This window comes from Lissotriton helveticus, chromosome 6 (assembly GCF_964261635.1).
Source record: "Lissotriton helveticus chromosome 6, aLisHel1.1, whole genome shotgun sequence".
NCBI lineage: Eukaryota > Metazoa > Chordata > Amphibia > Caudata > Salamandridae > Lissotriton > Lissotriton helveticus.
The window spans coordinates 84419441-84434292 of NC_136067.1; the positions used below are offsets into that span (position 1 = coordinate 84419441).

General features: G+C 42.1%; 1 protein-coding gene across 1 annotated transcript in view; it reads right to left on the reverse strand.

Moving 5' to 3' along the window:
* The window catches only part of LOC144762254 (calpain-1 catalytic subunit-like), a 359395-nt gene that overhangs the window by 87916 nt on the left and 256627 nt on the right, over positions 1-14852 (reverse strand). The window contains exons 11-12 of the mRNA XM_078647398.1: positions 11528-11739; positions 9082-9121 (exon numbers count right to left, since the gene is read on the reverse strand). Coding sequence (XP_078503524.1) covers positions 9082-9121; positions 11528-11739 — 252 coding nt within the window. The remainder of the gene's footprint in view (positions 1-9081; positions 9122-11527; positions 11740-14852) is intronic.

Sequence of the window (14852 nt, forward strand, 5' to 3'; positions counted from 1 at the left end):
TATTGATGTAAGTATTGTAATGTGCTGGGCCAGCAGCTAGTGGTGTGAATGGTTTTGCGTGTGACATGAATGAAAGGTGTGTCAATGGCATGAAAAGTGGTTATTGCCTTGTCACAGCTTTACAGCTCTGAGCTGTGAGTCATTGGTTCAGTTGTTCTAACTTTCAATTATTAACAGTGTACTTCATTTTTGTGAACTCTCTGGTTAATAAAATTTAAATTTTGAACCCTCCACTCACCTTTGTGCCAAATCCAACCACTATGTATGTGTACTTGAGGAACAGATGGCTGTGTAGTAATATTTGTCTTGCATGTGTTTTTCTGCCAAGGTGTATATTGTTTCCTAGGTCAGGTCTTGGGGTGTTTTGTGCAGCAGGCGCAAGGCCCAGCCACACAAGTGTGGGACCATTTTTATCGGGAGACATGTGGAAATACGGAATAGTAGAACATTTGTAATTACTAACTGAATATCACTATGTTTGTGCCCTTCAAATGTAAGCAAGTGTGTAACACAGAAGACATTTTACAAAATGCCCTCTGAAACACTTGCCAGTATTGATACCCATAAATTCAGAGCTGTACAAATAACCACTGCTCTTAAACTCAGTATCTGGTATACATTTCACAAAATTGAAAGTTTTCCTTTATACCTTTTCCATTCTTTATAATTTACCATATCAATTGCTATATAGTTGGTACACAATGAAAAACCATTGTAAGGTGAAGTTCAGTTGTTGGCTCTGGGTACCTCGAGTTCTTGGAGAACCTACAAGCTCTATTAATCACTGCAACCAGAAGGGTCTTTCAAAAAATCTGCCACAGTAAGAATAAGTTACAGATGAAAACGAAGAACCAAATGACAGGTTTTTTCTAACTCAACTTCAATATTTTTTGTTTGTTACATTTTATAGGAAAACCTTGAAGGATCTACACAATGACCCCTTGCTAATTTTAGAGTGTTTAGTACTTTTCAGAAATGTATAGCATCCAGGATCCGCTATTGGTTTCATACCCATTTCCACATTACCTGGAAGGGGGTTGAAAGCACAAAAAATAGGAAAATGGGCCATCTTCAAGGACAAAGCCAAAACTGCGTTGAAAAATTTGCTTCTCTGATTCAAGTCTTCATGTTCTTGAAAGTTGGGGAGATGGTGATTTTAGCATTGCGAACCCTTTGTTGATGCCATTTGTAGGAAAAGAACACCAGTTTTCTGCAGCATATATTTTCTCAGTTATCCCCCAAAAATTAAGTTTAGCTGTATTTTGACTAATTTCTCATCCCCACCAGGGGAATCTAAAACCCAGGGTACCTTTGGAATCCCAAGGATGTTTGAAAAAAGGACCCATATTTAGCGTGGATACCTTATGCAGACAAAAATTTATGGAGGACTTAGCACGAACAACCCCAAATATAAAAAAAAGGTGGTTACAATAATGAGGGGAGGCTTATATGGCTCCCAAAAATAAAATCTATGGATGTTTTGATTTCTGAGGAGGATAATGAGGATTCCTTAAATGCAGAAGTAAGGTCACAAAAAAGAGAATGATGACATGATCAGAGGTCTTCAAAGTTACAAAAAAGGCCCACAATGAGTCCTCAAGAGAGGAAAGGGCAGTAGAAGAGTGCTCTCAAAATTGAAAAAGGAAAACATTTTCCTCAGAAAAAGTAAGATCTGAGCCTACCACTCCCTTCCCTAGTTTGGGATTACATTGTAAAAAACCCTCCTCAGAGCCAACTACAGTAACTGGTAAACCAAACTTAAAGTTGTCTTCAATGACTAAGTATTTGACATCCACACCGAAAATAATGTTAGCATCCACACTGACAATGGCGATGTTGAGATCCACACAAATGACAACTAAATCGATAATAATGATACCGTTGACGACAACAATAGAAACGGTGGCACTGTCGACAAAGATATCATTGACAAAGACACTGTTAACTATGGTAGCACTGTCGATGAAGAAACCATTAACGATGCTCTCCATGACGGAAAAGAAGACTTAGTCGACAATGAAAATTTAAGTTGGATCGTCTCTGAGGGAAAAAATACAATCGGACACTTTAGGACCAGAACAAACCTCCTCAAGCAAAGTGTCTCCTCTCCCACCAAGCCACTCACTAGATGAAGAGTATTCGGATGATGAAGGACCATTTGGAAATGTGCATAGTCCTTCTGAACTAAATGTTAAGTGTCAGGATGAAGATAAAGAGGAATACTATAATGATTATCATTCCTCAGGACCCACGGAATATATATAGAGAAACCTGTTCAATATATGGACCAATTCCAGCATTATAGTCATTATCGGCTTCAAGAGCGCATGGTTCAAGTGCCAATAGCTTTAGTACAAGACCGCCATGGTATGCTACAAGACTAATACAGAAGGTTTCCTGAATTGCATCTGCCGCAATACACTCAAGTACAAACCCCCACCCTGCACATTCTACATATTTAAACAACACATCTTACACCCAAGAGAACTCCAATTTAGAATATTGCAGTGCCATCCACGGATGAGGTAATCTCCTCGGATGAGAATAGAAATGAAGGGAAAATCCCTGACAACCAATCAACACCCAATGAGTAGAGCTATTATCTAACTCCAGCACCATCTCTGAATGCATCACAAATGGTGTACTCTACACTTGATGATATCAAAGATTGCATAATTTGCTGGAAAGTGTCATCAAAAGGTTTCAATTGTCACTGACTATCAAACAGTCAGATTGCTTTTCATTTGAGTTCAAGTAACCTGCTAGAAAAATCATTTAAGGCAATCCCTACAGTAAATTATATTTGGGAGGAAGGTGATAAGATAATGAAGAACCCAGCTGCAGTCTCTGCGGTTTTGCATAGATTAGATCAAAAATATTAAGTACCAGAAAACTCACCAGCATGCCTGATTGGCACTCCGTCAACTCTTCTTGCGGTGTGGAATATATCACCCACCCCTAGTTTTCGCCAGCTACCAGAAACTACTGTTCTCAGAAGGCCAGGATGGTTAAAAGCCACATCATTCAGACCATAAGTTCAGACCATGATATTGGGTTTGCAATTTGATGGGGGAGAATTGTTTGGAAAGCATGTGGATGGTGCCTTACTGACGATCAAAGTAGACGCAGAGAACGCAAGATCTTTAGGTACTCTACAGATGAGGAAAATATTGTTTTGATGTGGAAGAGGTTATTTGCATATACAGGAGGATATCAACCATATAGAGATCAGCAATATCAGCCATTTCAACAACAGTATTGTCCTTTGTAACCTCAACAGCATTTAGACAACCGCCAACATCAGCTTATAACAAACAAGCTCAGAGAAGGAAGCAATACTGTCAAAGAAGCAATGCTGGTTGCATACAATGACAAACTAATGGACTGGTTATAACCTCTCCATCACACCAACAAACTTGGACCAAAATCCCAAATTATTTACAACATTGGACAGGTGAGTTTTGTATTTAATCACCCACGGCCATACTTTGGAATTCAAAAAGAATGGGTTTCTATTCCTGATTTTTCTTAATAAGAAAGAAACCAGGAGAGTGACAACCCATTGTTGATCTGCGAAAGCTAAACAAGTACCTAAGAAAATAATCCTTTCCCATGGTTACTCTTCAAAATGCCTACTTTCATATCCCCATCCACCCAAAACATCGGACATTCTTGAGATTCATCATGGCCAGGACTCATTACCAATTCAAGGTCCTCTCTTTTGGGCTGAAATCAGCTCCCTGTATTTTTTACAAAATGTTTAGCTACGTTTGCACTTCATTTAAGATAGATGGGTTGCCAGGTATACCCATACCTCAACGATTGCATGATAAAGGCACTAACGTCTTGTCAGGCAACGAAAGCAGTAAGAGCCTGTCTAGCTCTGTTCAATGACCTAGGTCTTACAAGCAATCACCAGAAATCGTTGATCAATCCTTCAATAAAAATAATTTTACGGGGAGAAGTTTTAGAGACAGTCCAAGACGAAGCACTCTTATCACAAGAAAGGCAAATAAGACTCAGACTATTGGTGGACAGATTACTGAAAAGAAAGTGTTTCGGTTCACCTATTTAAGTCATTTCTGGGGATGATGTCCTCTACCATTTGCCTAGTGCCATTTTACCACCTCTGAATGCAGCCTTTACAGGAAGAGTTAGACAAGCAATGGGTTTAGACTCAAGGATCATTTGCCTATATAATCCAGATCACTCTAAACATGACAGTGGCTTTACCTAAGTGGACCAAAGATGCAAACTGTCGGCAGGATTAACTTTCCTATCCTAGATACACGCATTTATTATTACCACAGATGCTTCTCTAGAAGGGTGGGGAGCTCACCTATATGATTTAAGTATAAATGGGTAATGGACTCCGTATCAAATGAAACTGCATATAAATTTGTTACAACTCAATATCTCATCCGCCAAAATATAAATCCCATAGGATATAATAGGATTTATATTTTAGCAGATGGGATATCTGTCACCGTTGTGACGGAATAACCAGTCCGCCAAGATTTAAATCAGGCCTTAATTCTCCTACCCAAGGCAATAGGTTCTTCAGTATCCTACCTAGGTTAAAAGTTACTTCAGCATTGATTCACAGAGACAACATAACCAGTATGTGTTATATAAATAAGCAAACAGGTGCAAGATCTCCAGTGCTATTGCAGGAAGCACAGGAAATCTGGAAATGGGTGCTACAACAACAAATAGCAATAAGAGTGGAACTTGTCTTAGGGATGAGCAATGGTTCTGGCAGATACATCGAGCAGAACCAGAAACAGCTGCCACGAATGGGAGCTTAACTAAGGAATTCTAGACAGAACTTTTTATCGTTGGGACAAGCCATATCTTGATCTGTTTGTGGCACAGGGAAATTGAAAATACCGGTTTTACGCAAGTTGACACCCACAACAGGGGTTGTGGGGGAATATGTTTTCAATCAGATGGTCAGGTATCCTTGATTATGCTTTTCTCTCGATTCCCATAATTCCAAGTCTTTTAATCAAAATGAAGAGGGAACAATGCTGATTAATTCTGATTGCCCCAAAATGACCCAGGCAGCATTGGTTCACCGAACTACTACTCTTTTTGAAGACTCACATTCAGCTGAAAACTCTACTTACATTACTGACAATGAACCACAGCCAAGTACTTCATCTAGACCTGACCTACTTGCACTTATTTGCCTGGCTCCTGAATACAATGAGTTTGCCAGCATGAACATTCCTCAAGACTGTAGAGAAATTCTTGCGAGAGCCAGAGCTGTTACTACTATGTGTACATATAAACTGAAATTGAAGCTTTTCTGTTTATTGTGCCATAAATCTCAAATGTACCCAATTTCAGCCCCATCCTGAACCGATTCTACCCTATTCATTACTTTTGGCAAAATTAAGTTTGGTCCATTCATCAATTAAAGTGCACTTAGCAGCTATTTCAAGATATAGAAGGTTGACTGGTTCACTGTTCATATGGTCTAGTGAGGTGATCAAACAACTTCTTCAAAGCCTTTCCAGATTCTTTCCTCCTCTTTTGGCAAAATTAAGTTTGGTCCATGCATCAATCAAAGTGCACTTAGCAGCTATTTCAAGATATAGAAGGTCGACAGGTTCACTGTCCATATGCTCTAGAGAGGTAATCAAACAATTTTTTCAAAGCCTTTCCAGATTCTTTCCTCCTATAAAGAAACCTCTTCCATCTTGGCAACTGAATACAGTGCCCTCAAAACTGATGAATGCTCATTTTACAGGTCTATCGGGCACTGCGGGAGGATTCTCCTTTGTCTACACTGGAGATGCAGGGTAGATGGAAAGAGGCCTTGCAAGAACAGCTAACAGACTTGAAATGGATGCGATTCATGAGGGGGGTGAAGGGAACATCCACTAATGCCCACTTCTAGCTAATCCAGTTCAACTTTCTACACCAGATGTACATTGCCCCTAAACTACTGCACACTATTTACTCTGGGCAGTTGTCCTCCTGTCCCCACTGCGCCTTGGTTGATGCATATCTCCTGCAAGTGGTGTGAGGTGCTCTGTAGTTGAGGTCTATTGGCGGGCTTTGGTGGCTAGGCTGGAGAAGGCCTCTGGATGGGCACGTACACTGGGTATTAAACTTTGCCTACTGGGAATGGTCCCAACTCATAAAAAGAAGCAACTTAGTAGGCGGTTCATACTGTTGGGGCTAGTGCTAGCAAAACATAGAATTGCCATTAGGTGGGTACCAACAAGCCCACCAATGGTCTCAAATTGGCTAAGGTAGATGGCTGAGTGGGCAGTGGCTGAAGAAAGCAACACATCTCGCAGCCCCACCAGTGTCCTTCACATGGGAAAGCCCCAGCCCACGCATGCCATGCTCACCAACTTTACATCTTTTGGACTATGACTTACTTGTTTTGCTTGTGTCACCAAGCTTGTCATTTCTTAGCTTGTGCCTCTCATATACTTGGGAACACATGGTTCTGTATGAAAGGAATCACTTGACATCTTTATTTTTTCAAGCTGGAGTTGAGGTACATTTTCCTTGTGCCCTCTTACATGTTTAACTCTGCAGGAGGTTAGCTGCGGTATGTACTTTGTTTTGTGCGTGTGACTATAGGAGCGGTGATTTTCAACTTCTGCATGTTATCATAAGTATTTGGTTGTTGCAACGCTATGTCAGAGCATTGCAATGTCTGTGATCGTTGGGGATTCTATTCACTCAATTTCTCTACTACGTGAAGACACTTTGTTTATTGGAAGAACATATCCAACCCATATAAAGTCCTGTTGGACGTAAAGCTTTGGAGGCTGTTCTGATGTACACTTGTAATATGACTTCAATGAAGTGGACTTGAAAAAGACAAACAAGACTCTTTGATGAAGAGAATTGGACATGATTGATTAATGTATCTTATTGTACTTACAATTAGGTAATACTTATAGAAATAATATGCTTCTTTTCACTTTTGTTTATGAATGTACCCTCTTTAGGACTGGGAAAGTGGGGGACGGTTGATATCATGTTGCCATTATGACAGAGGTAGAGCAAGGAGGGCAGGGGGGACGCTGGAAGCTGTTTCACCGGTAACACAATTTATTGCATCTGCAGTCGGACAATTGTAATTGTGAATGTTCAAAATGACAATAAAACTTTATACAGAGATACCCAAAACTGATGGAATTCACAAAGAAGATTTGAAATTATTAACATGAAAAATGGCACTTTTATTGGCTCTTACATCAGGAAGACAAATTAGCGAGCTACAGGCTTTCACAATTAAATGGCCTCTATGCAGTTCAAGGATAATTGTGTGATTCTCCAAACCAATCCCAAAGTCTTAATGGATTTTCATTTAAATGAACCTATTGTGCATAAGAATTTTTTTTTTAATCCGCAAACTGCAGTAGAAAGATCATTACATACATGTACGTTCAAGACACCTTAACTTCTATTCAGATGGAACAAAACAGTTTAGGAGAACAGACTAGCTTTCTGGTGGCATATAGAAATCATCACAAGAGCCTTCCAGTTTCCAATTCAAGCATAACTCGTGGGATTTTGGTGGCTATCCAGCTCTGTCATTACAAGGCTGGAAGACCTCTGACGGATGAAGTTACAGCACACTTGTAGAAAAGATACTAACTCCGTCAGTAGTTCAAGGGTATATTCAAGTCAAATAATACAAAACTTCTTATCTACCCACCAGCTCCATGTCTGAATTTCAAATAACACCGAGTGGAACCCAGGATGAAAACACCGCGCTGATTACTGAACCCAGCGGTTCCTTGGCAGCCTGACATGGGAGGACCAGTGTGTTAGGATACAAGTAGCACAATATTTGTCTTTGACTTGTGCGGCCCGTGGTATAAACAGCGGCACACAACGCTGGACATTTCTTATCATTGGCCATATGTCCTACTGACCCGGGTGTATTCAAGTCAAATAATCCATAACACCTCATCCATCCACTAGCTCTGGGTCTGGGTTTAAACTGTCAATGAGTGTAACCGATGGATGATTAGAATGTGCTGACCCCCACATCCCAACATCCTAAGTTCTAACTCCACTTACAATATCACAGCAGACTACCAGAGCTGTTTCTATGATGACCACTCTGTTCGCTGGTGTGCCTCTCGGGGTAATATGTCAAGCGGTAACATGGAAGAACAGGCACCTGTTCACACAACATTATTGCCTGGAGTCGTCAGAGCACAGTGATGGAGCTGTGGGCCAAGCAGTGTTATGCCATTTGATCTAAAAGGGGAGTCTTTTTCCATACTATTACCATACCTTCCGCTATTGTGTCATTGTACTCATGATTGTGCAGATGTTCTAACTGCAAGCTATTCTGGTTCAAGCATGTGTATCTATGAAAGATTCAATACTGGAGAAATAAAGACGTTACTTACCTGATACTGTAGTTCTCCAGTATTGGCATCTTTTCCAAATTCACATGCAACCCACCCTCCTTCCATTAGAGGCTCCCCTTATTTTCATGGGATTACATTTCCCACTGGTCTTGAAAACTGAGGGAATGAAGCCTCTGTGAGGAGTGTGCTAGAGGGCGCTGGAGCCTGATTGGCTAAAGTTTGGTTCCTTATAAATGATATGGATAGGTTAATGAAGTGAATGTTTTCTAGCCATTATATGATGTGTGTAATATACTGTGCTGCTGTACAATTATACCGTGGGACTCCCACTTTGACGACGGGGAATGATTCAAGCATGTGAAACTTTGAAAGATGGCAATACTGGAGAACTACAATTTCAAGTAAGTGACTTATTTTCATACAAGGCAGGAAGAGTAGGTGCTCTGTTGTCCCTATCTAAATGGGCCCATCTGGGTGCATGGACTGCAGTTATGAGATTTCTGGTAAATAAGGAAAATGTATTCAAGTGATCCATCTTATGTTAATAGATTATTATACATCAATTGATGTTATGGTCTTCCTTGGCCTAAATCCTTTTGAATAGATTTCTTTCATAAACATACCAACTCTGCATATCACAAATAGCAATATACCTTCATTTAATAACTTTTGTATGTTTCTGTGCATGGCTGTATATAAATTCATGACTAAATGCATGTCTTACCTCATTTGAAAGATTTACAGTGACTTCCTCATCCAGCTCTCTAACGACACAAAAAAGAAAATCAGTCACAACAGTGGACCTCAGAAATCACAGATATACCTGTGTTTAGCTCAGAATTAAGTCTATTTTTCCATAGCTGACAAACATAACTCTCAGCTCAGGCTAAATATTAGACATATTGTTACATATCATGCTCACATTACTTTAGGGTAGATATCATTGGTCAGCTCAGACCTGCCATTTTCAGTTTCTTGCTATCCTTTTCTCAAGTTTTCAAGCACTAAAATCATCTCAATGTGAGTCTTCATCAGATATCAACTGGCCCTTCTTTATGAAGGGCTTACGCTGGCACTGCGTCACTCATTTGGCAATGCTGCTGTGGCATAATCATTGCGCCACTCTGTGCCCTATTTACAAAGTGATGCATGTAGGCAGATGCGCCTCTTAGTAAAGCCCTGCACTAAATTATACCTGCGTCAGGTATAATGTATACAGGATGGGGGTCCCCATAAAAAAAGGCTTGTAGAAGTGACAGAGTTAAATCTATGAGATCTCACTTTACCACTTCTACGACTTCACTGCGTCAAATCCTTACGCCTGCTTCAAGCAAGAGTAAGGACTGATGCACAGACATTCATATGGAACTCACCCATGTGTAATGACACATTGCTGAAGTTGCTTCTGTTTTTTTGACACACCCCAACAATGCGTCATTACTGTGCCAACAGATACGTCAGGATTCTGGATGCCGGTGTTCAATCTTTGCGACATGGAGCGCTGTAGTTTAAATACAGCGCATCCATGGTGTCGCAAGGAGGGCCCAATCAAAAGTGCTGAATCGCTGTTTTTAACCAGCGATGCACCACTTTTCACAAATGAAGCCCTAACTATCTTCTGTCTATTGGCTGGAGATTAGCCTTCAAACATCAATGGCAGACATCAACCAAAGCAAATATAAACCTCAGATCCACCACTAGGCATCAGCCTCAGAGGCCGTATACTACAATAGCAGCATTAAGAATCGTTCTTCGAATAACCACCAAATCTCAGTCTCCAAACAGCCACAGATCAACCATAATCAACCTCGGTTGAGCTATAATTATAGCCCTCAAATCACCCCTCAAGTGTCAGCCTTAGAGGTGAGTTCAGCTCAATCATATTGACATCACGCTTCAGTTTCAGATTAATCATACAATATTACCAGAAACCTGAGGTTGCATTTCAAATGTTTTTAGAAATCAGCCTCTGATCAGTTGTCAAATGTAGTTTCAAACCGCCTATCAATCTCTGGCATCAGCCTTGGATCAAAAATCATCTATCAGTCCACTATTATTCTTAGACATTGTATACTAAACATCACCTTCAGAACATCCAACAGCATGAATCTCAAAATACCTACTCCAAAATCACTCCCGTTTAAGGGTGGGAGGAGTTGGCGGAGTGCCACTATGCGGAGTTCCGCGGAGTTGAAAAAAAACTCAGTGGAACTCCACTCCTCTTCACCTACAATAAAAATTTAAAAAGTAGGAAATGAACACTTACCTGCTTTGGAGTTTCCGGGCTGCCGTCCTCCTCGCTGTGGGTTGCTCATCGCCATCTACTATCCTCGCTGGTCGCAAACCGCGAAACGGCTTTTAGCATGTATCAACCCTATTTTGCGAATCAGTAACCTGTAACCGACTCGCAAAATAGGGTTTGCGAGTAGCTATTAGAATGGGGTGTGCCAAGGGCATCCCTTACTAATAGCGGGTCTCAGGGGTTTGAGACCGGAATGTGGTTGCAAAACATTCCTACTTATCTGACTCCGTGAAGGACGTGGGAACCCATCCACAAACGTGAGGGTGTCCCAAAGGGACCCCTTCCCCTTTGTGAATGTGGGCGAATCTTTTTTTTAAAGCAGGCAGTGGTCCCACAGGCCTCTGCCTACTCTTAAAAAATTAAAAGGAAACTTTTATTTTTTCTTTTTTAAATGCATTCCATTTTCTTTCAAGGAAAACGGGCTGTATTTCTGCTTTCCGTTTTTCTTTGAGGAACACGGGCTGTATTCAAAAAGGAAAAAAAAATTATGGAAAAAGAAGTCAGAGACATGGTGGTCTGCTGTCTCCAGCTGGCCACCATCCCTGTGGTAACAACCTGTTTCCAATGGGTCTCAAATTGCGATCTACCACATGAATATTAATGAGGTGGGTCATTTGCAACCCCATTTGGAATCCAAAATGTGTCTGAGACACATTAGTACATTTCATTTTGCGACTTGCTAATTGCGACTCACTAAAATCACAACATGTAAGTTGCAGAATTAAATGCTTGTACATGTGGCCTTACATTTATTGTAAGAGGATTCCTGTCCGTATAGAGAAATAGTCTGATATCCCCACTTCTGAATCACTCAGACTCAAATTTCTAATACATGACCCTCAAATGGAATGAAGGACATCTCACTCACTCTGTGTTGGAGAGTTTCTCTGTGAAGACACGCAGGACAAAGTCTGCTTCTTTGTGGGGTTGTTTGGTGTAGGGAACCACTATGTACTCTCCTGGCGGCAGGCGGATGTGGGTGCTGACTTCTCGGAAGTGGCCAATGTTCTCGGCTTGAGCACAGGGCTCATGATTAAGGAAGAAGTCTTTCGTGAAGTGAACACTTTGACCACCTTTGAGCTGAAAAGAGTCCAACATGAAAATCACCATCAAAAGCAAAACATGGAAGGCAATACTCACAAACAACTTCATCTACGCCGGTACCACCGCCAAGCTCCAGAAGAGACTCCAGCGGATCCAGAACGCCTCAGCCAGACTCATCCTCGACATCCCACGACACAGCCACATCTCCGGACATCTGGGAGACCTTCACTGGCTCCCCGTCAACAAAAGAATCACCTTCCGCCTCCTCACCCACGCACACAAAGCCCTACACGACCAAGGCCCGAGCTACCTCAACAGCCGGATCAACTTCTACGCTCCCAAACGCCACCTCCGTTCAGCCAACCACGCCCTCGCCGCCGTCCCCCGCATCCGAAGAGCAACTACAGGAGGAAGGTCCTTCTCCTACCTGGCCGCCAAGACCTGGAACTCCCTCCCGACCGACCTGCGCCTGACCCAAGACCACCTCTCCTTCAGGAAGAAGCTGAAGACCTGGCTGTTCGACCAGTAGCGGCACCCCCCCTCCCCTAAGCTCCTTGAGACCCTACGGGTATGTAGCGCGCTCTATAAGTGTCATTGATTGATTGATTGATAGCATCTACCTGCTTTAGAGCATTGTAACAATAAGCGCCTAGTTGTAAACATCCAAAATTATTAATACTAAGTCTAGTAGAATCCGAAAGGTACATCCTAAATATAAACACTAATACAAAAATTATCTCTACACCCAAAATGCTAATATTATCCCCCATTTATACCTAAAACTTCGCTGTAATCACTTTTCGATGCTTTACATTTTCTACTTTCCATAGGAATATAACGTCTAGTGGGTTATATCTTCTGTGGTTTAAATTACATTTTCTACATTTTCTCCGTTCCGTATTTGTACATTTTGGTGGATCACATTTTCCGTGGTTTAGATGAGGTCCTTCAAAAGAAGATTCACTCAGCAGCCAAGAGCAAAACAACACTGACAATACATACACTCAGCATTAAAGAAACACCCTATACGATCTGATCTGTTATGTGAGGCCTGGCTATGAGGCTGCTTTGTAGGCTGGACCTTAAAAGAAGTTTAGTACTGATGTGCACAATATTGTTCCAAACCTACGTTGGACATTCAGGATTGCAGCGTGGAACAAACGTACACATAACAAACCTTTATGGGAGTCATTTGAAATTTAAAGGGAGATCTTAAAACCCTGCCATGGATCTGGCATTCATGGACAAACATCCTCTACCCTATCCTTAAAAAAACCTCTGCTTGAATGAAGTGCTTGCAGCAGCGGACGCTGCAGTGCCAGAGAAGTGCTGCGCCTTGGAGCTCTGTCCATTTCTTTTGGTGTTTGATAAATTGTTGTAGTAACTCCCAGGGGCAATGAAGTGTTTGAAAGAGAACATAACAATAGAATCCCTGAATGGGATTGGCATTGAAGCAGCCATTAGAACATTGGTCTCCGGATACAGGATGATGCAGCTTAGGTTCTAGAGTACATCTCCTCACCTTTCCAGAAGAGGCAATCCACAAACCACACTAACTGTGACTATCACATTTACTTTGGGCGCAATGTAAGGTATTTTAGTGTAAGAATTAAGAGTGACATACAGGTTGTGGGAATGCATCCAACAATGCAAAATTAGGAGCTATAACCTCAGGCCTGGAAATCCCAGGAGAAGCACCCTTGGGGCACTTAGCTTAGCAGAAGTCTCTCTAGAGCACCAAGGAAGGGCTTGGCTACAACCAGGCACACAGACACAATCCCTTTGTGGGATCCGTCTCTTCCTCCTGTTAATTTCCCCTTCGCTCCTGACTGTGCAGAGAAACACACCAACATGATCCTCTACAGTACAAGGGCCTCTGCAGGACCCCGTCAATCTTCAGGAATCGTTGGCATCATAGGATATATAGGACACGCTTGTCACCCTGAAAGATGGATTTCACTCACTGAATATACAACTGTGCCTACCAAGGACACCATTTCCCGCTATCATATCTCATAACAAGTCTCTATTCATTATTCTAGAGAAATTACTTTTGACTAAGAACCCCTTTTCAGGTTTTGTTAAAGGGTCCTCTAGCGTAGAAGCTGCTGTCTGTGTTCTGAGAATGTCTTTGCTGTAAACAAACTTTCATCTGTGGACACCAAAGTTCCGGCTCTGCTGCAGATGTAGGAGTGTAGTCAGTCTGTGGTCAGTCTGCAGTCAGTCTGCGGTCAGTCGGTGGTCAGTCTTCCGCCCTAGTGGAGGTCACATAGTCTGCCTTGACTGGGTCACTGTTGTCTCTAAAATACCAGCGGTGTGAGGGAGTGCCCACAGCTGGAGCATGGGCCGACCTCACGTGCACCAGAGAGGGAGAGGATGAGTCCATGATGGTGAGAGACAATTCAAAGGGGTTCACAAGTGTTTTTTACTGGGAACCACAGAGCGGCAGACGTGCGAAAGCACCTTCCACAGGGAGGACTTCTCTAGGACTGGCATAAGATGGATAAGATGAGGATCTCTGGGATGAAAGGACAGTACTGGGCTGCCTTCAGCCGCAGGCAGGCGCTTCCCAATGTACACTCTGATCGCAGCCATCTCATCAGCTGAGAACACAGCTGGAGCTGTGAAGGAGAATCTGAGGCATTGAACTCCTGCGGGCGGCAAGGCGGTGAAGCCTGTGAGGACACCACAGAAGGTCCACTGAGGCAAGGCGATGACAAAGGGCACAGGTGGGTCCTGGTTTCCAAGGATGGAGGAAGTGCTTTGCCCCTAGGCTTGCACACAAGTATATAAAGAGAGAATGGGTTTGAGTTTAAGAGAACAGGAAGCAGTGGCGCTCTGAGCAGTGTGATCACTGGATTAAAATGTTCGTGCAGTAGGCACGCGGTGCAGAACAGGACAGGGGGACACAAACCCAAAGGAAAAACAACCCCTGCAGTGGTGTAGGGAGGCCTAAACCAAATTAGAAGAAGAACTGGTCCTGTGCACACGCTAATGAGACTCGTGGTCCTGATGTCAGGACTCGAATTTACGTGCAAGATGAAAACTACGTGAAAGTTCAAATAAAACGTCAAGCACAAATGTTCATGTTGGTGAAGAATGTTTATAAGTCGAATGTTGGTCAGTACAGAAATAATAGCCAGCCGACA